The sequence below is a fragment of the Lepus europaeus genome, chromosome 6 (genome assembly GCF_033115175.1).
Source record: "Lepus europaeus isolate LE1 chromosome 6, mLepTim1.pri, whole genome shotgun sequence".
NCBI lineage: Eukaryota > Metazoa > Chordata > Mammalia > Lagomorpha > Leporidae > Lepus > Lepus europaeus.
The window spans coordinates 101,391,446-101,417,859 of record NC_084832.1 but is presented as its reverse complement, the minus strand read 5'-3'; the positions used below and the strand labels follow the sequence as shown (position 1 = coordinate 101,417,859).

Here is a 26,414-nt window from a genome sequence, read left to right as displayed (position 1 = left end):
AGGGAACTTGTTCTGTGTGCCTTTACTGGTATGCAGAGGCCCACATGGTTGCACAGGCAGGGAGAGACTATCTATCAAAGTATGAGCCAATTTTGTAATGCTGAACATTGTCTACTGTAGGCAGTTTCTGGCCATTGGGAGGAGATACACAAAGGCCGGACTGCTTTGTGGGAAAAGTAAAGAAGGCATTTAAGCTACCAAAATGGTTGAGTGAAACAGTCATTACATTTCTTTTTATCCTAGACTGAGTTCCTCATAGGTTGTGGCCTATGTTACCCAAAGTGGCTAGTATGTGGTAGATAATGAATGTATATATTCACTTACAATTTACATGAAGGAAGAAAACTAGCCCCCCAAAAAATTAGACAAGAAAGAATAAGAGCAACTCCTGACATCTGAACACCGGCCTGGTCCTCCTGGCTGAGCCATGTTATTCTGTTGACCTTAAACTCTCTCACAGAAGACCAACCTCAGACAAGGCTACTCTGAGACCACAACAAAATGAGACCAAACAAGAGCACTTAATAATTATGTCTAACCACAGACAAAAACAAGGTCATTCTGTCACCCCCAGGACACCAAACATCCCTTCTTTCAGCCAAAATCACTGGTTGTGTCTCCTTTACCAGAGATAGCTTATCCTCAGCTAGTCTTCTCTCCTCTAGATCAACTTTACAGACATGCCACATCACAGAATTGACCATTTTCCAACAGCAGCCAATCAAGTGCAATCCCAACTCCTTAGAGCCCTCTAAATCTCTGAACCAAACCTCAGATCCTATGGTTGCTCTGATACCCTTTCACTGGGATACCATGTAGTCCCCCATGGTGATACAACACGTGATACATCTGACTGGCTTCACGTCCAGGGCTAAACTACCAGTCTTTGGCTGAATGGTACAGACTAATAAATACCAAGGGAAAAATAACTCAAGTGTATTATGAGGTTCTGTGAGGGTTTCACAAGTCTGCATGGATTCCAAATGTTCTTTGATAAACTTATGTTTAAGTCCATTTTCCACAAACTTTTTGAAGTACCTTTGTATAATACCTGGTGACACTGAGGCTTAAACGATTTACAGATATTACTTCACCAAAGTCCCACAACCCTCTGGGGTTGGCATATCATCCAGTGTTACAGATGAGGAGACAGAAACACAGAGAGTTTAAGTAACCTCCCCGAGGTCAGACAACTGGGAAGTGGCACAGTGAGAAATCAACCTGTACATGTGACTCCAGAGCCCATGCTTCAAATGAAGAGTTTTCAAGAGAGGAGGGAGGAATGTGTGTGTGTGTCCTAGGGGTGGCAGGAAAGCATGAGTGAAGGCAGGGAGACAGGAAAGAATCCCTCTACCTTAACAGCATCTTCATTCTTTTACAAGCTGTATAAAAACCTATAGAATCCCTTTTCCTCTCTCCATGTACCCACTTAGTGTTGGTTCCAGTTTCTTTACAATTGACCCCTAGGGCAAGGTGCAAGGGTTGGGAGCACAGTTTGAATGACTTTAATTTTGCCATTGAGTTTTAATGATTTAAAGAATGTTCCAGCCTGCCTCTACCCATACCTTATTTTTCTCATCTCCCCAAGGCCTTGTATGGCACAGACAGACGTGGCCAGGGGGCCACAGAACCATCCTTCCACTTCACACCAGCTCCGTATCCTATCCCAACATCATTCCTCAGAGACGCCTCCTCCAGTTCCCCAGGATAGGTGAGACCCCTCTGTCACAGGCTCTCACAGAGCCCTGCACGTCCCCTGTTATAAAGCGCACATCACTCCTGGTACGGTTTGATCTGTCCTGCTGGACTGGAAGTTCTCTGAGAGCTGGACTCGTTTACTGCCTGGCACAGCTGAACTGGAAGGGGAGTGGGGGCACTGACCAGTGGCAGAGTTTCAAGGAAAGCCAAGTCAATTCTTTTTCCTTTCTACTGAAGTCCTTGCTTCTTTTCTCTCAGTTGGATCCCTGTTCATGTACTTTCCTGACCCAAACTCAAGAACCATCCCCAGTCGGGTCGGATGCTGCCTAGAGAACTCCAGGTGTGCTTCATCCAGTCTTTTTTCTTTTACAACAGCCTGATTGGTCTTTCATGAACTTCACCTCTGAAAAGCGAACCGTCCCCATCTGGTGAGTTAGCCAAGGTCACACCTAGTCTAGTAGCCAGAAATAAAATCACAACAGTTGGCTCCCTAGTTGATGCCACATCTTCTTCTTAAAGGAACACAGGAGAGGAAATGGGCTTGCTCACTGATCCTTTGGGAGCGTTAGTCAAACACGGGCTTGTAATGCCTGCAGCTGCCATGTGTTATCTAGGAAACATGAAAGTGTAAGGAGCCCTTCAGGCACTCGTATTAAAAAAAAAAAAAAAAAAAAAAAAAAAAAACTGTAGTCTGAATTTATACTTAATGTTGCAAAAAATGATCTCATTCAAACCACGGGGTGTGACTCTCCTAACCGGGTTTACCAGTGGCTCCAGCCCTGGTCAGAATCAGTCCTAATCTCTCACAGAGGGCACAGCAAAGCTAAGCAGCCGCAGACACCACCAATTTTTTCTGGCATAAAACTTATGTTCTCATCTTGTGAGAAACCACTTAAAAAGGAGTACAACCAGGACTAAATTCTTGAGATACGCAGCCACACAGAGAAGAGTTCAAATGAAAGCCAAGCCTCTAATCTGCAGAGTTAAAGAATGAAAAGTCAAGCAATTAAATCTGAAAAAATGGATTACATAATCTCATGTGGGGCAGTTTGGATCTCGTATAGCAAGGAATTCACTGTCTGGGTGGCAGGCACACCTCAAGCATCTTTTTACCTGGGATGGATTAAGCACAGCTCAGTGTAGCAATGGACAGGAGGAAGGAGGGAGAGCCAGCTTCCATCCTAGAGTTAATGAAAACATGAGACGTAAAACAACTTGGCCAAAAAGTGAAGGTTAAAAGATGAACTTTGAAATCTTTCTTATTTAGGGCTTCTCTCTCGCAGTGTATCCCACTCACACTAATCGAGCAGCCCCATTATAACTGGGTAGTTCATATTTCTTCAAAACATTCCTTTGCTCCACCTGTGTTGCCCCAAGCACTGCCATAAAATTATCCACAGGGAAGTGAGATGGCTATCTTATTTCACCAAAACTCTTCCTGCATACAGCACAAAGGAATTAAAAACAAGTAAAATTACTTTGTTACAGTTGCTAATAAAATACCTTTTGACAAAGCTGTTATTTTTTCTTTCTTTTCTATTTTTTCATTACCTTTTATTTTTCTCCTTTATAAGCACAGAATGCATGATTTCATCTAGGTATTGATTATCTCTGTTTTAAGCAAAAGAAAGACTTAATAAAAATAAATAAAACACCCTTCTCCAAGGACAGAGGTAAATCTAGGGACTCCAGTCCAGCTAGGCCACAATAACTGTTTCTTTGCAACCCGGACCTCAAGTACCTGAATGGCCTAGGAACAAAATTTGCAAACATGTTATTCTGCTACATCATCAAAACTTAGCTGCAATTTTATCACAATGAGTCTTAATGAGTCCCACATTCCAACACACTGGGGGCATGATTTCAGCTAATGGAAAACTTGTTTCCACGGTGAGCCTTGACCATTCCGTCCTTCAATTCTTTCAGATCTAAAATTAGGACATTTTTGAGACCTTACTTGTTGGCCAACTGAACTTCAAAGATTAAACGGAATGTTTAGCTTGCTTCAACAGGAACGACTGTGGACATACCCGGAATGGCTGGAGGTTGGATGGACTGCAGGAAGCACGCTCCTCGGGCGAATGCAGACATACCCTCCAGAACTACTCCGCTGAGCCAGGGGGGCACACCAAGAACAAAGATGCTGCAGGTGCCAGGCCTTGATCTGTTCTGGAATTTTCAATAGCACAGAATAAATGATCTTCCCCACAGGTTGGCTCATGATGATTCAGACTGAGAACAAGAGACCTCCCCCATTTCTAAATGGGGATAGGAGAGTCACAGGCAACAAATTTTTTCAGGGTCCACTGAGTTTGAGCTGACAGTTTAGTACTGAAAATGCAAGGTGGAGATGGGACACAAAAACCACAGAAACATGGGGCATACAGACAACCCAGACTGGCTACGCAAAGCTTTAATCACCACAGGTCAAACAAACATATTCACGTATCAAAAACGGCTCTAAATTCTTTATTATCATTACTAACAACACTCTATAAATGAAATTTTATGCAAATACAAAACCTTCTTGTTTGTAACTTAAAAGATTTATGAAACTTTTTATAAACCCATTTTTTTTTACCCTGAGGCTAATATCACCAAAGTAAAAAATAAAAGTCATTACCAGCTGGCAATTATTCAACGCAGAGTTTTTAAAACTACTTATCATTAATCTGGAATGGCTTCCCTTCACTCTCCCACCCACACTACGTGATGGCCAGAGGGAAAGAACGCAAACGGCTGTGTGTCCAGTCTTCTTATATACCATCACATGATTCTCAACTCAATCTACTGATCAAAGCAAAGAAATACAATGTAACATTAGGTTAACTCAACATTATTGTATTTTAAAACAGGTACCAAAATCAATTCTTTCCCATAAAGGGGTAACTAACCCACAGTACGAGCTCAGACAAGAGCAACAGTACACCACTTTCTCACAATGGCTACTGCAGGGCACTCTACTCTATATAAACCAAGTATGTGAGTAAGTTTCCACTGCCTTGCAAATACTTAACTCTGGGCTGCTAGTCACTTTGAGATAAGATCTGTGCCACATCTAAAAGAAAACAATTCTCAATGTTACAAAAGTTACTTATCCATGTGCTGAGAGAGGTACACATGTTAAACTGAAAGAAAGAAAAAAAGCCATGTTGAAGAGGGAACTTTTTTATATGTAAATAAGAAATAGAACAAAAAGATTTTTAAAATCTGAATTTCTAATTCCCCAACATTATTGCTTGCGAATGAGCCTAGAGCCATTGTCCTACCTCTCACAAGGTAGCCTACTGACACTGCCTCCAAATATTTTCATGCTGATCGCTGCATGTTTTTAAAATATGCTCTTTCTAAATATTCACAGTACTTATCTAAACTGGCAGCTAGTCTGCACATCTGAGCCAAGAAATCCCTTGCCACTTTGTCTCAAAGTACCCTACAAGCAGTATCTTATGTACTATTTACCTTCCTCTGCACAATTACAGGTATTCTGCATTGTAAAACAAGTTTTGGGGTATATAACACCTAAAGAATTACCATTCCTAATCCCATGATGCCTTCCCAATTCAAATGATTGAACAAAAAATACAGGCATGGATATATAAAGAATTGTTTTTTAGGAGTTAAGTTCCTAACTCAGTCAAAATGGGATGAGTGTAACAAAGAGAAAATCTAGTACCAGAAAGAGTAACAGAAAGGTTTTCTAGGGGCCGGCATTGTGACATAACAAGTTAGGCCACCGCCTGTGACACTGGCATCCCATATGAGCACAGGTTCAAGTCCTAGGGCTCCACTTCTGATCCAGCTTCCTGCTATGGTTTGGGGAAGCAGCAGATGATGGCCCAAGTGCTTGGGCCCCTGCACCCAAAGGGGAGACTTCTAAGAAGCTCCTGGCTCCTAGCTTCAGAGAGGCCCAGCCTTGGCCATTGCAGCCATTTGGGCAGCGAACCAACAGATGGAAGACCTCCTCCCCACCCCACCTCTCTTTTAAATAAATAAAATAAACATTAAAAAATTTTTAATTAAAAAAAAGGCTTTCAGGTACAGGCTTGATACCAGTGCTCTCTTTTTCATGTAGAATTATGGAAAATCAATGTTCAAAAGACTTTTTAACAATTATACAGCAATTCTCCATAGGATACTTGCATTAACTGTATAACATTCCTACTGAGCAGCTCTCTAGCCCCTGCTAGAAGACCATTAGATGCAGGAAGCTGTTCCAATATGATTTACTCTTCTTTATAAGAGAATAACAAAACAGATGGAATAAATAAATAAATTTCCATAAATAAGATTATGCATTGTATCCAACTTTTCTAGATTTAGTAGTCAATTGCCACTCAAAAAAAGAAAATTTGTTCCAAAGATTCTATGCTTCCTGCAATGATTTAAAATAGGGATGGGGCTGGCGCTGTGGAACACTGGGTTAAGCCATCATCTGCAGTGCAGGCACCCCATATGGGTGCCAGTTCAAGTCCTGGCTGCTCCACTTCTGATCCAGCTCCCTGCTAATGTGCGTGGGAAAGCAGTGGAAGATGGTTCCTTGCACCCATGTGGGAGACCTGGATGAAGCTCCTGGTTCCTGGCTTTGGCCTGGCCCAGCCCTGGCTGTTGCAGCCATTTGGGGAGTGACCTAGTGGATGGAAGAGTTTTCTCTCTCTCTCTCTCTCTCTCTCTCTCTGTAATTCTGATTTTCAGATAAATAAATAATCTAAAATAAAAAAAAGAGGGAGATACAACTTAGTAATGTGAATTTTAAAAATCATTGTTGAATAACTGTGTGCTCTGGGGGAGCAAATAAAAACACCTTAGAAGTGGTCACTGTAGGGACTCCAAAACAAAGGGAAAATAAGTGTTTTGAATAAAAATTTCATTTTGAAGATGGAATAAACAGCTTTCACAGCCAGTCTTGCAGAATTCAAGAGCCCAGGTGGAGGAACAATAGGTTAGTTACAGTCTACAGCAACTGTCAACTCAGAAGGAAGAGAGAAGAGGAGGCCATGAGCAAGTACGAGGATCAACCTGCTATTCTAAGGCAACGGGGCACCCAGCTTGTTTGGCAGCACTGCCAGTAATGTTGTTCTGATTTCTCTCCACCCACTATGAGTGTTTCCGGTTAAACCACACCTTCAGAAGACCAACAAAGCAACATGTTGACTGGCAGACAATGACACCAGAGTTCAGTCTACAAAGGATCAATTCCTCTAAAGGGACACACTAATGTCTGTATTTTTATGCTCTGAACATGAGTGTATGTGCTGTGTCTACGTGAACTAAAATCACTTACCCTGACGACATTCATGTAAACTTTAATAACTCTAAATGACCATGTTAAGTGAGACTCAGCTGATTTCATTGTAAATAGGATCATTTACTCCTAGGTGTTAAAATGACAATGATATCAATTTTTAACAGATAAGACTATGAATAATGGACAAAAACAAAACAGCAAAAACCAACCTTCAGTAAGTCTTTTTATATGGAGGCCACTTTTTTTTCATATCTGTTTCAAAAGTATCAGATAATTAACATTTAGTGGCTAGATGACAGAGGAGCAAATCTTCCTGCAAAAAAGAATAAAACTTCCTTGACCATTGAGATTTGGAAATGAAATCAATGAAAGTCTATCAAGTACTCAGGATAGATTTGGTTGGCATCAAAAACCACAAAGATCTTTGGGTTCCAGGTATCATCCACACAGCTGTCATATAAATTCACATAGCTCCCATCTTTGGAAGGAGGTCGCATGTATTTGGAGTCTCCGTTTATGTAATCTCCAATTAGCACTCGAGCAAGAAACATAGACTTATACGTTCTAAACAGATGCCGCTGTTGCAAGCTGACACCATGAATTTGGAATGTGTTTCCATGCTTTATGTCATCTTTGCAGAAGCGACTGGAGTAAGCGGCATCTCTAGCAAAATAGGTTCCTTAAACAAAAAGGACCAGAAAAAAAAAGCCAAGATTATTCCCAAGAATATATTAAACACAAACAAAAACATTCTAATTGTCAGGAGACTAGTCAACATGGAATCATAATAAAAATAGGTGTGGAATCTCCTCAACTGCAGATCTCTCAAAGAAGAGGAGAAATCCATCTGTGCGAACAGCTGCACTGCAGACTGCCACAGGGTAGATCTGCTGGTATGGGCCAGTCCTCACCACCGCCACCACCCCCACGGCCCCCACCAAAAGGTAACAACCAGATTCTGTTTTCAAAAGAAATCTTACAAAGAAGCCAAGTAAACAAAACAGATAAAAACTGCTGTGTGACTTAGAGAGTGGCAGGGCCTGAATTTTTACTGCTAGGACCCCCCTCCTATTTCTATTTCCTTTACTGCTCTTCTTATCTGCTACTCCTGCCCAACACCCAGCAAGGCCCTGGAGAGCACAACTGGCAACACTGCTTGTGTTGAGTCACCTCAGAGATGATTTCCAACCGCAGGAAACTCGATCTCTATGATTCACGGATATTACTCTAAGTAACTGAACCCCATGCCCAGGACAAGATTTCTAAGGGAGTGCAATGCTCGTCGCATGGGAACATTCCAAAAGAATGCCTAAATGTGAAAGCTCAATAAAGCAGCAGCAGATTCTTGTGCAACGGGGGACATGAGCAATCGACAGTACTAAGGAAACACCTGCTCTAAAAATCTTTGGAAATGAATATTGATGGGACTTGGCTAACACTTTTCTGACCCTCTTATTGTAAATAAATGGGATGGCCATTTCAGTAGTTAACTTCCTCCTCTGGCTGGAGGAAAGGGAACAGAGTAAGGGCCAGAAAAAAAAACAGCCATCTCTTTCTGCCTCACCATGGGTAGTGTGCATAAATTGAAGTACTTGAACCTGTACATTAGAAATAAAGTGAGGTTGTCCCTCACTATTCCTTACAGCTTTTAATACTATTACTTATTTTCCAAAAAAACACAGAAACACTAGTATCTATAACCAGTGCACAACATAATTAATTGTTTTGTCCTTCCCTATACATTTGCTGTAAAGTAGAGCAGGGCTTATACATGGGAATTAAATACAATGCAACAGTCTCCAATATGGACATGCTACCCCATCTGGATGCCTGGGGCTGGGGAAGCTCTGTAATCTGGCAGAGGTCTAAGAGTCTTCCTTGCATCTATACATGTATGAAAGACTCGGGAACTCTGAGGGCTCAGAAACTAGCACAGGAACTTCTAACCTAATGCCCACCCAATCCCTGAAAGCAAAAAACAAGCAATTATCTGCAAAAATGGGAAATTCCTAAGACTCAAACTGGACCTGGAATTCTTATCATTACCTTTTCCAAAGAGAGCACCATGTATACCATTTATTCTCCAATCAAAGTTATGAATGCAAATTGCTTCCACAAATTCACTGCTGGTACCATGAAATAGCATTTGTTCATTAATCTGAGGCACACCTCTCCTTTTCTTGAGCTGAGCCTTTTTCCTAAAACAACAATACAAATAGACAAGAAAGCACACAAAGAAATATACTATAAATGGCACATAATTTCTAAGGAGCAAAGTTCAAGAGAAATGGTGAAACAGAAAACATTGCTTTACTATAAACCAAAAGAAGGCAACGCAACTCCAGAAAAAGAAATAATTTCAAATGCTCTTGGACAAAAGAGCATACATCATCTCATCAAAAAATTTCAGTCAACATTGAGACTTAAGGTTGGAAATTACACTCAAAACTATAGTTGTCCCTTCCACAGCAAAGGTGATGGATTGACTAAACCAGTTAAACTATAAACGCCTGCAAATGAGACTACAAACTGTGAAATGATACAAAGTTCACAGAGACTTTAGACAATGAATTCCTTGGGCAAGGGCCACATCTTATTCTACTCTTCCCCAGACAGTGGGAAATGCTGGTTGAACTATCTGGAACAATATGGCTGAAAGGGACAGTAAGTCATTCAGTTTAAGCCTCTTCCCAGTGGACAAACCCCTTCTAAGGCATAAAAGGATGACATTCAATGGTAGGACTGACAGTAACAGGAAAAACTGAAAACAACCTAAAAGTGTTTCTAGATCTTTATATTTTTATCTTCCACATTTATATTACAAATGTAAAAAGTAATGAATTATCCATGTGCATTAAAACAGTAATTCTTGAAAAATAATACTGGATGGAAAAACTATGCTACAAAAAAAGATATATATCTCAAATACTAGTATATAGGTATATATACCTAGATGGCAAAAAAGCATATATATACATATATACCTATATGTATAAAATATGGACAAGAAGGTGCCACACCAATCTCAGAAGAAAGAAGGAGAGCAGGATGGGTCGGGGTAAACAATGCACCTGTAACTGCAATGTTTTGCATTTCTAAAAACAGGATGTGAATGTGAAGAATATTAAGACATTAAATCTGACAAGTAGGTATGTGAGTGTGTTTAAACTATGTGCTACATTTTCATGTTTTAAATATTTCAGTGAAAAGATGATTTAAGACTAAACACTCTCCTCATCACCCTGACAGCTATCCAATATCTGCTTCAAGAGTGTCAAAGACTCCCTCGCTGCCTTGCAAGGCGGCACGATGTACTCGTGATCGGCTGCAGCTGTAAGGATGCACATCTCTCCCAACACAGAACCAAATCTGCCCTTCCATGGGGGTCTCACTTATTCTCTCCTGAACACAGAACAATTCTAGTCACTCCTACATAAAACAACTCTACGGATAGCCAAAAAAAACTATGGACACCCACCTAGACTTTCTTCTAGAGATTAAATGGACAGCATTCCCTGAACAACCCTTGATACTGCATAGCTTCCAGGCCTTTCTCCTAGCTGGACAGTCTTTGGTTCACAAGAATCTGCTGGACACTTTTCTAGTTTATGAATGCTGGTAGGAAACAGAAACAGAGCCCTGATATCATCAGACAGCACCACCTCTACCAGCACCTCTATTTGTTTTGTAGCCATGGCATCAAGCTGCTTATATGGATGTGTTGTCCATCAGATCTCGGAGTTTGCTGTACTTGCACAACTGATTTATAAACCCAAAGTTTACTGATTTCAGTCGAATTTTATGCTAGTAATTTAAAAAGTAAAAATGAAACAACACAGTAACTATCCATCTCAGGTGGACGGACGGTATAAACAACACACAGTTAGTGAATGCTCTGGCCTTCAATGAGGGAAATGCACCATGCAGTCTTTCTATGTGTACGCTTTCAACTACTGCATAGTCTTTTCAGATCACTGAGCAAGACATCAGAAAGGATGTGCGTGAAGCAAATACCTACTTCAAAAGAAGAACACATATTCACTAACAAATTACACCAACTTCCTTTTACAGAACTTAACGTACTATCTCATTTTTTTAAAACAATACACGTGTCCCTTTAATAACTAAGAAAAAAATTCCTTTAAAAAATTAAAGATACTTGTTTTAACCCAAATATTTGATAACACTTGTTTCGACCTTCCAAGGTCTGGATGCCTGATTCACTCACACAACAAAAAAACTACACTTTCTGGTAAGGAATCTTTCCTCAGTGTGATAGGGAAAGCTTCTACATTTTCACTCCACATTCCTGATAAAAAACACTGAAGAACTCAAGAAGAAGGCACACAGGCCACCAAAGTCACCCTCTGTGAAAGCCTTCTCACCTCAGCCTGTGAACTTCTCTCTGTACTAACATGGGCACACAGTTTTCCACCTCATCTCTATCAGGACAAACTTTCAACTGCTGGATTCAAACCAAGTTAGACTACAGCATGTACCCCTATATCAGTACAGTGATCCCATGAGTTAGTTTGTCATTTGTGAATCCATGCTGGTTTTTCTTCAAGTTTAAATATAAATATTTATATTACTCAAAGGCAGAGAGAGAAAAAGGGAGAGACAGACTCCCATCTGCTATTTCACTCCTCAAATGTCCACACTAGCCATGGCTGGTGAAGAACCAAAGCTAGGATCCAGGAACTCAATCTGGTCTCCCAAGTGGGTACTAGGGATCCAACTACTTGAGCTATCACATGCTACCTCCCAGAGTGCACTTAGCAGAAACCTGGAATGCGGAGTAGAGGTGACACTTGAACCGAGGCACTCAGATGTGGGATGCAGGATCCTAAGTGGCATCTTTACTACTGTGCCAAATACCTACCCCCCATTCTGGTTTTTTACAGATAAACATTTATTTAATATACATCCTTCTAATGTCAAGCTTCATGGTCTGTAATGATTAGAATTTACTCTGAAACTCAGGATGTTGTTACTACTTTGCAAGCACAGATTAAACAGAATACTGGTTTAACAAGTCTGTCAGATCCCATCAGTGAACTGTGGGTTAGTTAACAGCCTGGAGGGTGGGCACCGCAGGCACTGAAAAGCAGCCTGGTTACTGGACTGGACAAAGCACACAAGAGCACACACAGCTGAAGGCAGAGCAAGGTGGGGTGCTTAGAGCTGCGCATCTCTGCAACACAGTTTATTCCGGTGCCCACTATAAAGGCACCCAAGAAGTGAAGGCACTCAGACTCTAACTCAGATGTTCTAGAAAGGATCAACTTGAACTTCAGGGCCTGTGGAAATTCAGTTAAAACTGCAAGGAAAGCTGTAGGAACAACCACACTAAGTTCTTCCCAATCTTGCTGATCTGCCCAAACCCACACTCAAATTGATGACAAGTGGCAGCTGCTTTTCAGGGGTCTCAAAGTCACCACCCCCACATAAGGACTAGAGAACCAAAAGGCTCAACTGTCATGCCACAGCTCACAGCTCCACACTCCGGCTTGAAGTCTGCCTAAGTTTAAAGCAGAGGCCTCCATCCTAGCTGAACACAGGAACTACCTGCAGAACTCTGTAAAGCTAAAAAGTCAGGACGCAGGGTTCTGACTCAAGAGCTCTGGAATGGGTGGCAGACACTGCAACTTGTTAAACGGCATCACAGATGATTCTGAAACACAGCTGGGGTGCAGACTCTCTGATCTAAGTCCACATCCTTACTGAGACGGCGGCTTTCACTGCTCTTACTTCCTTGCTGCCTTGTCCTTCCAAGCACTGGATCAATAAAACCATCCCCTATCCGCTCCTACATGTGTACTGCTGCACTAAGTCACACAGCATGCCCATGGTTTCCACTACAAATGCACTTACGCCAGCTTCAGCTAAGCCCTCAGTGTGATGGGAATCCTATGGCTCCCCAGGAAACTCTACTTCCCACAGTGGCCACTTCAAAGCTCCCCTTTCCACTCTTCCTTCCTCTCATCCCCTTGCCACTTCATTCTGCTAAGTAACTTCTCTTTATTTCATCAAGGAAACTCACGGGAGTAGGAAGGAGCTCCCCAACCCAACTCCTCTCTGCATTCCCATCCTCTAGTTACCTATGAGCTTAACTGGACACCTGTCTACCTCCCTTCTGACACACGTCCCTGAATTCCATCCCATCACACCGTTTCAGAGGTCTTAACCCATCAGCTACCTTGCCCTCTTTCTTCTAACTTTCAAGCTCTCCTCTTTAATAGGCTCTTTCCAATCACAATATTATCTCCACGATTAAATTTAAAAAACCGTAACACAACAAACAGAAACACACCCCAGCCCACACATTGCTTATCTTCTCACAAGTCTTATCCTCCTCATTGTGAAGCTTCTAAGAAATAGTTTTCAACGTTTGCTGTACACAAAGCCACTACCAACACTGCTTGCAGCAAGGTTAACAAAAATCTTTGCTGCAGGACTGGCGCTGTGACATAGCAGGTGAAGCTGCTGCCTGTAGCACCAGCATCCCATATGGGCGCCAGTTTGAGTCCTGGCTGCTCCACTTCTGATCCAGTGCTCTGCTGTGGCCTGGGAAAGCAGTGGAATATGGCCAAATCGTTGGGCCCTGGCACCCACATGGGATACCTGGAAGAAGCTCCTGGCTCCTGGCTTCAGATCAGCACAGCTCCAGCTATTGCCGCCAACTGGAGAGTGAACCAGCGGATGGAAGACCTCTCTCTCTCTCTCTCTCTCTCTCTCACTGCCTCTGCCTCTCTGTAACTCTGCTTTTCAAATAAATAAATAATTAAAATCTTAAAAAATAAATCTCTGCTGCGAATTCACAAGTACTATACACACACACAATTTTTTTTTTACTTGACGTATCTTCAGTATGTGACCAGATGGATGACATCTATTTGTGTAAACAACTTTCTTCCCTTAACTCTGTAACTCAACATTTTAGGAGGGAACTTCAGAAAGTTCATGGAAAGTGGAATTAAAAATAATTTTATTTTGGTGCAAAAACATTTTGAAATACATGCATAGTTTTTTTTTCATAATACCCATTGTCCATGAACTTTCTGAAAATCCCTTATATGCATGGATTTCAAAATGTTGTGGGGGTGCTGGGGCTGTGGCATAGCGGTAAAGCCGCCACCTGCAGTGCTGGCATCACATATGGATGTGGGTTTGAGTCCTGGCTGTTCCACTTCTGATTCAGCTCCCTCCTAATATGCCTGGGAAAACAGTGAAAGATGGCCCAAGTCCTTGGGTCCCTGCAGCTGCATGGGAAACCAGAAGAGGCTCCTGGCTCCTGGCTTTGGATCGGCCCAGCTCCAGCAGCTACGGCCATTTGGAGAGTGAACCAGCGGATGCCTCTCTGTAACTCTGCCTTTCAAATAAGCTCCAGCAGGGAACTGGATTGGAAGAGGAAAAGCCAGGACTCGAACCGATGCCCATACGGGATAATGGCACTGCAGGCAGAGGCTTAACCTTCTATGCCACAGCACCAGCCCCAACAAATAATTTTTTTAAATTAAAAATAAATAAATTTATTTTTAACTTCCATTTTCCATGAAATTTTCCTTCATACTGGTTTTCGTTCACTTTCTGTGGCTGTCACTTCTGTTTCTCCTTGGGTTTTTCTTCGGCTCATCCCTTCCAGAGTTTGGTCCTTGGCCCTCTTCATTATCTACATGCACTGTAAGCAGGCGGATTCATCTTATTCAATCCTATAATTTCCTTTTTTTCTTATTTTTCCTATAATTTCTATAATCCTGTATTTTCTAACAATCCTAAAGCCTTCCTTTCTAATCTTTACCACCCTCACAAGCTCCTAACCTGTATAACAAAGGATAACAAAGGATCTTCAAAAAGTTCATGGAGGGGCTGGCCCTGTGGCGTAGCGGGTTAACGCCCTGGCCTGAAGCACCGGCATCCCACATAGGCGCCAGTTCTAGTCCTGGCTGCTCCTCTTCCGATTCGGCTCTCTGCTACACCCTGGGAAAGCAGTAGAAGATGGCCCAAGTCTTTGGGCTCCTGCACCCGCATGGGAGACCCGGAATAAACTGGTTCCTGGCTTTGGATCAGTGCAGCTCCGGCCGTTGCGGCCATCTGGGGAGTGAACCAGCGGATAGAAGACCTCTCTCTCTGTCTCTACCTCTCTCTGTAACTCTTTCAAATAAATAAAAATAAAAGTTCATGGAGAATGCATGTTATAAAAAGTTATACACAAATTTAAAAATTTTTGCATCAAAATAAAATTATCTTTTAATTCTATTTTTCCATGAACTTGTGAATTAACTGCTATTTAACAGCTCCTCCTCCTCCCATTATCTCTAGACCAGGACCTGCTCCTACACATATTCCTCTAGTCAGTTACAACAAACAAGCCAGAAGCTTGGGAGTTAGGATTCCCTCTCCCTTATCCACCCCATACACATTAAATCAAGCACCAGGCCATGTCATTCGACATCTCTAATATCTCAAAGCTATCCTCTTTGCTCTACTGCAGCAGCTACCACTTCGGTTCAGGTCATTCAGTGTGTCTCAGTTTAATTACCGAACTGATGTCCAACACTGGCCTCTTGGGGCCAGTGCTGTGGCGCAGTTAGTTGACTCCCTGGCCTGAGATGCCGGCATATGGGCGCTGGTTTGAGACCTGGCTGCTCCACTTCTGGTCCAGCTCTCTGCCGTGGCCTGGGAAAGCAGTGGAGGATGGCTCAGGTCCTTGAGGTCCTGCACCCGCATGGGAGACCCAGGAGAAGCTCCTGGTTCCTGGCTTCATAACAGCTCAGCTCCAGCCATTGCGGCCAACTGGGCAATGAACCATCAGATGGAAGACCTCTCTCTCTCTCTCTCTCTCTCTCTCTGCCTCTTCTCTCTCTGTGTAACTCTGACTTTCAAATAAATAAATAAACCTTAAAAAATAAACAAAACCTGGCCTCTTATTTTAAGCTGTGGTCCCTTTAAGTCAGACCTTAGCACAACTCATATTTTGGGCCAGATAATTTTTTGTTGTAGAAATTGTCTTGTGCACTGAAAGATGTTCAGCAATCCTGGCCTCTATCCCGTAGATGCCAAGAGCACCTCTCACCCTACCAGGTGATAAGCAAAATGTCATCAGTTATTATCAAATGTCCCCTTTTTGGGCAAAATCATCCCAGGAGAGAATTGCTACCTTAAATCTCTTCTCCACAATATAACCAGATGAATGGTTTTTCTAAAATGTAAATCAGATCCATCTCTCTCTTGCTTAAAGTCCTACAATGGCTTTCTACAATCCCAGGAAAAAGCCCAAACCCCTTAAATTCAGTTTACACAGCCCTGCATGGTCTGGGCCCTGCTAATGCTCTGATCAATTTCAATTCCAGATCAATTCATTCCAACCAAGGATTCTGAAGAAAATCACACGACCACTCCAGATATTCTACTACACATTCCTGCATACTCTGACAATTCAGCTCCTGCTACTGTGCACTCTGGGAAGCAGCATGATAGCTCTAGACCTTGGGCCCCTGCCATTCACATGGGATACCCGGATGGAGGTTAGGTTCTTGGTTAGGTTCTTGGCTTTGGCCCGGTCCAGCCCCAGCTGTTGCAGGCATTTCGAGAGTGCACCAGTGGATAAAAAGACTCTCTCCTTCTCTCTCTCTCTGCCTTTCCAATGAAGTGAAAATAAAGAACAGTTTAAATGAATTATGGGTGCATCAGATCATTTTAGAAGAACATACTTTGTTCACTGAGAATAAGATCAGTGGAGGCAGAGGTATCTATCTTCATGTAAGGGACTCATTTCTTAAACAAGACCTGAATAAAACTGTCTGGACTCAGTCAAACTCAGCTGTCAAAAATAAAAGGTGGCTTAATCCAAAGACTCAAGACTGTAAAGAACACAAGTTGAAAGCCCCTTGTTTTAGCACACACTATAATGAGAATAAATCAGAGAATGCACTCAGGACGTATAAACCAGTCAAGGACTCCACACACCGTTATCAAACAAAGGCCAGCCCGATTCTCAAGGGTGTGAAAGTGGAGAAGTCCTAGTTTGGGATTTGTTTGAAAATACCTCAGCAACAGCAATAACCACCACAGAGATGGATTGCATATGGTGGACAGTGATAAACGTTGAATCAGAATGATGGGTATGTGGGTTCATTAGATTAGACTCTTCGCTTTAATGTCTGCTTGAAATTTTTCTGAATGAAAACTTTAAAAAGTCATTTTATATTAAAAATATTAAAATCAAACCCCACCCACACGTATTACTTTCAAATATGTCAAAGAGCCATTTATTTTAAGTAATGTAAAGTATATAAGGTCATTTATTTTAAGTAATATAAAGTATATTGGCTACAACAGGCTAATTTGGACAGCATCTCTGTTATCTCGGATGGGCTTGCTTTTAGAGTAATCCAGAGAGTACAGAGAGTAATCCACTGGGTCATTTCCAACCTAAATATGGTAACGAACTGAGTTTTAAATCTACACCATAACCTTTGGGCTAGGAAGGAAATCTGAAGGTACATTTTAAGTGTTCTTTAAAACAAAATAAGCAAATGGCTACAAGCAAAACAGTGAAATTGTTAAAAATACAAAACAAACAAAAAAAGTCAAGCAAAACACAATGCTTCCAGAGATGCCTTATTCAACCTAACTGGAAGGAGAGAGCTGCTCGCCTCGCAACTCTGCAAGCAAAGCCTGGCTTTTCCTCACAAAGCAACTCTCTCCCATTCCCTGAGAACGCTGTAGCACAGTGCTGAGACCAGGTGCGGAGAGAAACACAGCCGCCTACAGCACTGAAAACAAACACCTTTCAACATCCACGCTGAACCACTGCTAAGACCACAGCGGCTCAGAGGCAAGGAGAAGATTCAGACGAGAAGTCGCCTCACCTGCAGAAGAACTCCCACAAGTCTAGATTCTGAATTCTCTGAATTCTTTTAATTCGGTTGCGATCCATTGTTTTCCCAAAGAGGTTAGCAACTTCATTATATTCATGTGTTTGGTTGTGCAGAGAAATAAGCTGGAAAAGGAATTTTGCACAGCTTTACTACAGCCTTTTCCAGTTTCCTCCACAGTACAGATGGTCAGTGCAGCGCTTACCTGATACGGGACTTCAGTATTCACGTTCTCCCAGTGTGTGGGCATAGGGATGGCTTCATTTTCACAGATGTAACTTCAAACAGCAAAGATAAAACAAATATTAGAAGCCAACTACAATTATTATCAGTGAGTCAGCCCTTCCTCCTAAGCTGACTGCTCATGTTCAGGGTATTATGACAAATGCAATTAACTGTAGCCCTTGGTTTCTTTATTTTAAAATATTTATTGAATTTCTACTGGATACTACTTTTTAGAAGCTGGACTGCTAACTTTAATGAAAAATATCCAATCCTACACATCAACAAATTTTCAAAAACAGCTGTTTAGTTCTATCTTGATTTTTTGAAATTTCTAAAATTTCTTTAAAATGTAAGGAAGATTTTAGGCAAAGAAAATCACTAAGAAGACAACCAAACTTCCTATTAAAAGAGAGAAGCCAAAAGTCTTATTTATACTTACTCACTTATATTTTTACTTATTTATATTGCATATTTAATAAAATCAAGACTCCTCAGCCATACATTTGATATCCTCCAAGATCTAATTCAAAATTAAACCTTTTTCTGTTTATTGTCTACTATTCTACTATATACGTTGTCTATAATTAATTCACTTAATGCAGTCAGCGAATCTTTGAAAAACCATGAAACATGTTCAAGCCACTGGATGTGGCCACAGAAGATGACAACGACATTGGGAGACAGAATAGTGAAAGGCTGATCCTGACACAGGACTTCCCTGCCCCTGACATCTCAGGCTTCCTGGAAGAAATGAAGAAATTTGAAACTTAGCTTTAGTTTACTTTTTTTAAACTCATCTTAGTTTCTGAAGAAATCAACATATGACTAAAATGAATGTGAACAAAGAGATGTGCCGACTCTCCCTTCTGTTCCAATGCTTGGCCTGTCCAACTCTTACTTCTTACCTAGACTACAGTACTCACTGCTTTTAGTCTCTTGGGTCATCTTTCAGAACTTCCTTAGGTGAAGTTTTCTGCCCACACAAATGGTATCATCACGTACACATATTCTGCGCCTGGTTGTATTTTGCTTAGTGTATTCTATGAGAACATTCCCTATAGTATAAAAAGGAGCCCCGTCCCTAAGGTCTCTGATGCAGATTTTATCAGGCCCCAGTCTCTCTCCCTTAGGTTGCAACTCCTCTGTGGTGATTTCAAATCAACTCCTTACTAAAGATTAGCTCAGTGGCCAGTGCTGTGGTGTAGCGGGCAAAACCACCACCTGTGGTGCCAGCATCCCACATGGGAGCTTGTTCCAGACCCAGCTGCTCCACTTCCAATCCAGCTCTCTGCTATGGCCTGAGAAAGCAGAAGACGGCCCAAATACTTGGGCCCCTGCACCCGCATGGGAGACCCAGAAGAAGCTCTTGGCTTTGGACTGGTGCAGCTCTGGCCATTGTGGCCATCTGGGGAGTGAACCAGTGGATGGAAGACCTATCTCTCTCCCTCTCTCTCTCTCTGTATGTGTAACTGTGACTTTCAAGTAAAATAAATAAATCTTTAAAATAAATTAGCTCATTAAATTGAGTGTACAAGGGTCAGGTCAGCCCTTCAAGGACTCCAGACTACAAAACTCAGAATGTAATTGTCTGTTCAGTAACTAATACAATACTACTGCTAGACCCTATTTTGAGTTGTACAGGAACTGTAAGCCCTAATCAAATAAAGCAATAACCAATCTACCCAAGAAGGGCCAAAGCCCACTCTGCATCACAGCATTTTCAGAAGAACACACAAGCCATTTATTGCTGACCAATCCAAGGAAGGTCCCAAGAACCAGGGATCAACCAGAGGCCCACACTCTAACTGAACATGTGTTGCTCAACCTCCATTTGAATCTGTAAGATCCACCGCTCTTACTCCCTCAAGGAGTCAGGGAATTAAGCCATAGCTGCTCAACTCCTTGCTCTGAGAACTGCAAAAAGACCCTCCTACTTTCTTCCACCACCCTTGTGTCAATAATTGGCTTGCTAAGTGCCAGGCAAGTGGACCCAATTTTGGGGGTTCTTTGGCAATTCCTCTAACCAGATTTGGGGAAGCACTGTAACAGGTCCATAGAAAGTATCCTCATTTCCAAAGCCTACAACAGAGCCTGGTAAACACTCAATAAATAAAAGCTGAATGAAAGAATGCATCCTATTTTATAAGCACATAGAATTCCATTGTACAGATATACCATAATTTAGCCAGACCACTACGGATGAGATTTAGCTTGTATTCAACTACTTGTTACTGTGTAAAGAATGTTGAAAAAAAAAGCTTGCCCATTTGTCATTTTACAGGTCTCCATTAGTTCACCTGCAGAATAACATCTTTAAAATGAAATTTCTGGATCAAAGGACCTATTTATCACCATTCTGACAGATACTTCCCAAATGCTGCCCTTGAAGGTTAGACAACTGACATCCTCACAGGGAGTACAGAGAATGTCTAATTTCCAACAACCTCTCCATAAAGGCACGTTCTCAAACTCGAGTTTCTGTTAACCTAATAGTAAGAAACAGTCTGGTATTAATTTGCATTTCTTAATTATGAGTATGAACTATTCAAATTCTCTGCCCTAGAGTCCTACAAGTACTTCCTGTACTACAGTGATTAGCACTTCAATGGTAATAATGAATATAAACATATTCTCAACATTTTCTCACTTTGCATAAAGTATCTTTTAGCTATGGAAAAAAACTTCTTATGTAACTCATATCCTTAATTAACTCCTTGCCAAGAGGCAGTAGGTATCTTTGCCTTGCATGTAACAAAGGCTCAATCTGGTACAGCAATAAAGATTTCTCTGTCAGCATCTACCGACCTCCATCTCTCTGTTTACCCTAACTATTCTTCCTTTTTGGTTATTATCTTGTGTATTGCCCTCTACTCTGTTTAATTATTCCCTTTCCTGTGTTCCTTCTATGCTTGTAGTTAGTCTAGGACAGAAAAAAGTGCTTCACCCCATCCTGTGCCTCTTCCCCATACCAAAGGCATATCAGATATAACAACGCACAATTACAATACCATTTTCCACTATTATGTCTTATTTTTCTCCCAGATTACATATCCTTTTGAAGGTAAGTAATTTTTTTACTATACTCCTTGCACTGAAGAATGTGGCTATGATGTAGCTGGTAAGAAAAGAATATCCTCTGTATTCCACTGAAGTCCTAGAGCATTCACTATGTAACTATTTGGATAATTCTAAAATAATGATGCTAAAATATAAGCCAAGTTCTGAGAAACAAAGTATAGATACTTAAAAATATTTTTTTCTTTAATCCTTTCAAAATATCTTCTTGGAATGAACCAATGGGCATTCCCTACAATTCACATGTTACCTTTGTTGTTTTTGCCAGCTTCCTTTTAAATTCTTTGAGCAGAAGGAATTTCAATATTTGCCTGAGGAATCATTGCAGAATATAGGAATTATTGCTAGGATTTTTCCCTTCAATTCCATTCACATGAATAGCAAATATTTGTTCTCTTCTGGCATTTATATTTTAAGCTTCCAGAGAGAGCAAACAGGAAACTTTGTAACTCAGATCCAGGGAAGACAAAGCTATACTCTTGTCTCACTGTGCTACTATCTTCTTTAGGTCTCCTTTAGTTAGTACAGATTCAAAAGTATGTGCAGTGGTTGCCCTATGGGGATCAAGGGAGATGTAGACAAGTGGGCCATTACCTGGGATTTATGGTCCAGATAATTGGATGATTCTATGAAAGTCTTTTCAAGTGAACAATTCAAACTTACCTCAGTGGGTTATTTTAAGAATTTATGGCAGAGACCATTAGGTAATTACCATGCAAACCGTTCTGAAGAATTAAAAAATATAAACATACAAGGAGAAAGAAAAAGAGTATCAGGAAAGGAAATATTGACAGGAAATAATCATGTTGCTATTTCATCAACAAATGAGAGATTCAATATTTACAAGACCAAGGTTAAGATCACTGAACGCCCACCCCTGTTCTCTTTACAATACCTGAAAGCACTGATAGAAAAGGGAGCTCTTTTTATTAAGCGCTGTTTTCCAGTGGTGAGATTCATTTGCTTCATTTCTGTACACAAGGACAAAGATATCAGATGAGCCACAGGAATGTTAGCAGCCACACCATGAGGTGAGCAGGACACATGGAGCTTTGAGAGGAGCTGACTCTAAGGACTCTATACCATCCATCTAAGTATCATGTCACAGAGGTGCTCTCCAGGGGGCACAGCTCCACTGCTCGATCCAAGGTCACATAGGAACATGCTAATTCCACATACTCTCCGGAATGCAGGGAATATTCACTTCTGCATCAGTCAGGTTAAACTGAAAGCAGAACAGAAGAGTTCTGAACCTAGGCAAGTTCAGGATGCTAGCTAGAAATGAGAGTACCAAGTCCTCCAGTTGGTTTATTGCGTAGAAAAACGTATTTTGATTTCTCTAAAATTTTTGAAAAAATAAAAGACACATTATTCTTAGAAAACTTAGAACTCACAGACTTTCAAATATCTGAACATTTCTTACCTTCTCTTTAAACTGTATGCCTGAACCCAACAGACAAGCTGGCTAGACCCAACACCTACTTATATACAAGATTCTAGGTGTAAGACTAACCACAAGTATCACTTTTGCTTTCATACATGCCTTAGCCAGATCAGTACTGACTAGGTCTGGTTCTTTCATTTCTTCATTCCCACAAAGTTAAGTAGTAAGTCTTAATGTAAGATTCTGGCCAGTTTATCTTACTTATTTACCATCATTCCACTCCAAAATAAAGGGGTTCACTCATCCAGGAAAATGCTGGTATGAAGTGTGTTCTGCTCTTTGTGTATTCTCTTAGACTCTGAACACAAAGGGGCTACTACAGGCAAGACCTGTGGTGTCACCTTCTTCAACCATCTTCTTTTAAATTTGCTTTTTAACCATTTTTATAGCGAGAACCTATGTTGGCTAGAGGCCAAATGGCTGAGGCAAATAAGTTTGCAAACAGCACATGTGAAATGCTAATATTTACACCTGTTAATCTGCTTCATTACACAGAGGGCTGGGAAATCTGGATTACTAATAGATATGACTTCTACTCTTTGATAATGACATATTCTAATAAACTGTATTTTCTGTCTGGAAATTTCCACAAAGTGCAGTTTCTTTCAGAAACATGTGGCTTGTGGAATTACCTATCAGCTGCTTTGACAAACTTTGTCATCTACATGAAGCCTGATGTCCAACATGTATTGTTCTGTTTCAGTACTGCTTCAGAAATAGCATTTGCACAAGATATCAAAACATCTACCTAACACCTTCTACCTAGGTTACAGCAGAAAGACCAGTCCCGGCACTCCCTGAATGGCAGCATATTTGCCTAATGTTGTTAAAAAAGAAAAAAGTCATAGTTATTCAAGAGTAAGAATCCAATAGCTTTAACTCTTAATAGCAGCAACAACAAAAAGCAAGAACAATAACTTTGGTGGGATGGTACACATGAGATATTTGGTTGCATCAATCCCTTACTGGGCAAATCTCCTTTACCATTTCTAGGCCTTGGCTCACCCACAGAAATATCTTAAGGTTTTACCAACCTGCCCAACCATAAAACATTATTAACACTGCCATAAAGACACTCATGGAAACTGAGGAAGAATAGGTAGAGAGACAACTAAGCTGTATAGCAATCAAAATACACACTCATCGGCAATCTTCCACCATCCAGGTCTTGTCTGCCTTTGAGCACTCAATAGTGAAACCTAAGAGGCTGAATCCAATGGGCTCTTTCATGGGATACCAAAAACATGCCCATTTATCATGGACAAAATCCAAAGTGGGGCCAATGGGCAGACAAGCTGGCTAATCTGTGAAAGAGCCAATGAAAGTAGAAAATGGCAGAAGCCTTTTCCATTGAAGAAACAGTTTTATGGCAAACACACCAAGAGGGGGGTCATTCAGCTAAACCTGGTCTTGACCTATTGTGAGCTATTTATGAGTTTCTCACTTAATATCTCAGTTTGATCTTTAAAATTAAAAAGTTCCTACCTATTTCAGAAGACTAATGTGATGATGAATAAAACAACAGCTATAAGTGTTTGCAGTCCCTAGAAGACAAGCATTACATGAACTCAAAATATATGACAGTCTCCACATACATCAATACACTGAAGTATATAAACATGCCTTAACAAAAGGCAATGTTGGTCAAGAAGATTTTAACTCCTGGATTTTTCTAAAGGGATTTTTGTGAACAAAAAGGATTTACTTCACTGCTTTCAAATATATCATCTAATCTTGAACTTCAGAGCTTTTTTAGTAGATTTTACCATATCAATATACTAAAAACACACAACTATTAGGGAAAAAAAACATACCTGCAAAGTCTATCTTGTAGCTGAATTTGGAAGTAGTAAAAGAAATGGAGCCACAAGGATTTGTTTTGAAGCTTTTTTCGATATCTTCACTGCTAACTGAACACTGAATGTTGGTATCCGGCTTTAAGACAAACCAGAAAGTTTCATTTACCAGCTGTTCACATTAATGACCTGGCCACAGAGGTGGTACTGTGGTCACAGAAACAGGGAATGGATGGATGAGGCAAACTTACTGATCACCTGTTCTAGTCCCCCGCATTTAGGGAGGATCAGCATACTGAAAATCATTTATGGATTTCCAGTGAAGAAACAACCAGCTATAGTCCCTTTGTTCAAATTATTATACTTTTTACAAAATATTCTAAAAACCATGCTTTCTGAGTGGCTCAAATTAAATTTTCTTTAAATAGCTCAGTGAGGCTCAAAAAAAAAGACTGCAGGTTTTTGCATATGGGTTCAAATCTGAGCCTAACCATCTGAGTGACCCTGGACAAAGGATGTTAACTTCCCTGAGCCTCACTTTCCTTGATGGGTAAGACAGTGTTAACACCTGCTTCAGAGTTGCTGTGAGGATGAAGGAGAAAGTCTACATATGATGCCTAACATAATACCTGGAGTGTAGAAGGTGTTGACTATGAACTTGACCTTCTCGCTCTCTGTGTCTACCAAATCAAACTTGGAGTTGCTCAGACATACTGACACCAAGCAACTCTCAGTCACATTTACTCTCTGGACACACAGTGACCATGCTGTTTATCTAAATAAATTTACTCTGACAACCAGGGAAAAGAAAAGGAAAAGGACTAGATGAATTTCTAACTTTTTTCTTAGTTACGCTATTTGACTTCCTTAAGGTTCTGCACTCTTCTTATTCACTGAACAAGGGGTTCTCAAAAAGTTTATGGGAAAATGTATAATATGAAAAAACTACATGTGGATTTCAAAATGTATATACCCCAAATAATTTAAATTGTATTTTTCACAAACTCTGAAGTCCCTTCATATAACTCAGCAAGATGATACTAAGTGAACCTAAACCCCTCCTGCTAAATTCAAGGGAAGAAGGTACCTGAAACATGTGCCACTTCCCACATTCTGCCAAGTAAAACCAGCCCCACTGTGTATCTGACGTGTCCATGTCATCCATTTCACTGTCCATTGTTTTGGGAAAGAATTCTTCTGCTTTGTGAAACATCTCCTGAAAAGTCAGAGAGGGGTGGTGGAAGAAATAATCTCATTAATAATCACGGTACTTTCTAAACATCACTTTACTTCCTTACAAACAACCATATTCCAAGTGTCTTTCCCACACGGACACTCTAAAAACAGCATTCTAAATTCTATTGGCTCTGAAGAAAAACATTTTAAAATGCCAAGTATCACTACTTTAACAAATCAGGCAAATAATAATCACATTAGGTAAAATATATCAGTGCCCACTGAACTACTTAAGTACATGATATCCACATCTACATGCGCGTCAGGTTTTCAGTATATCCCGAGGAATTTCTATTTTATCATATGCTCACTAACAGTTAAGATAAAATGCACCTGATTTTTGTTCTAAAAAGTCATTATTTCATTTAATGGCATGGGAAGAGGCTATATGTATAAAATATGATCTTGAGTACAAAGTTATAAAAATAGAAACAGTTTGATCCAACTTTGATGAAAATAAATCTATATTTACCCATATGAATGTATATATGTATGTATGAATATATATATATATATATATGTTTACAGACACATAAATAAAAAAAGTCTGGCTGCATGTACAACCATTTGCCAGAATGCTTGCTAGGTTTTAAAATAATACCAGCTAATCCTTACATGGCTCTTACTTGGTGCTAAGTGCGGTTCTCAATACTCTGCACAATAACTCATTTAGGCCTCACAACCACATATGTAAGATAGGCACTATTATTATTCCAAATTCATAAATGAGGAAACTGGAAGCAGAAAGGTCATACAATGGGGAGCCAAGATTCAAAATCAGTCTGGCTCCAGGGTCTGTGCACTTGACCAGT

At 40.7% G+C, this 26,414-nt stretch overlaps 2 protein-coding genes across 29 annotated transcripts in view; both read right to left on the bottom strand.

Moving 5' to 3' along the window:
• Positions 1-3,812, bottom strand: part of CRACR2A (calcium release activated channel regulator 2A) — a 202,812-nt gene extending 199,000 nt beyond the window's left edge. For all 4 annotated transcript variants that reach the window (XR_009866226.1, XM_062194772.1, XM_062194773.1 and 1 more), the window contains exon 1: positions 3,729-3,812. The gene's annotated coding sequence lies outside the window, so the exon portion shown is untranslated. The remainder of the gene's footprint in view (positions 1-3,728) is intronic.
• The window catches only part of PARP11 (poly(ADP-ribose) polymerase family member 11), a 48,631-nt gene continuing 25,999 nt past the window's right edge, over positions 3,783-26,414 (bottom strand). For 11 of the 25 annotated variants that reach the window (XM_062194786.1, XM_062194782.1, XM_062194778.1 and 8 more), the window contains 7 exons: positions 25,454-25,582; positions 24,385-24,505; positions 22,022-22,097; positions 18,032-18,104; positions 17,821-17,951; positions 8,993-9,144; positions 3,874-7,625 (listed from right to left, as the gene is read on the bottom strand). In XM_062194786.1, coding sequence (XP_062050770.1) covers positions 7,309-7,625; positions 8,993-9,144; positions 17,821-17,951; positions 18,032-18,104; positions 22,022-22,097; positions 24,385-24,505; positions 25,454-25,579 — 996 coding nt within the window. In that variant the 5' untranslated portion in view covers positions 25,580-25,582 and the 3' untranslated portion in view covers positions 3,874-7,308. The other 14 variants (XM_062194797.1, XM_062194794.1, XM_062194791.1 and 11 more) reach the window with 9 other exon arrangements.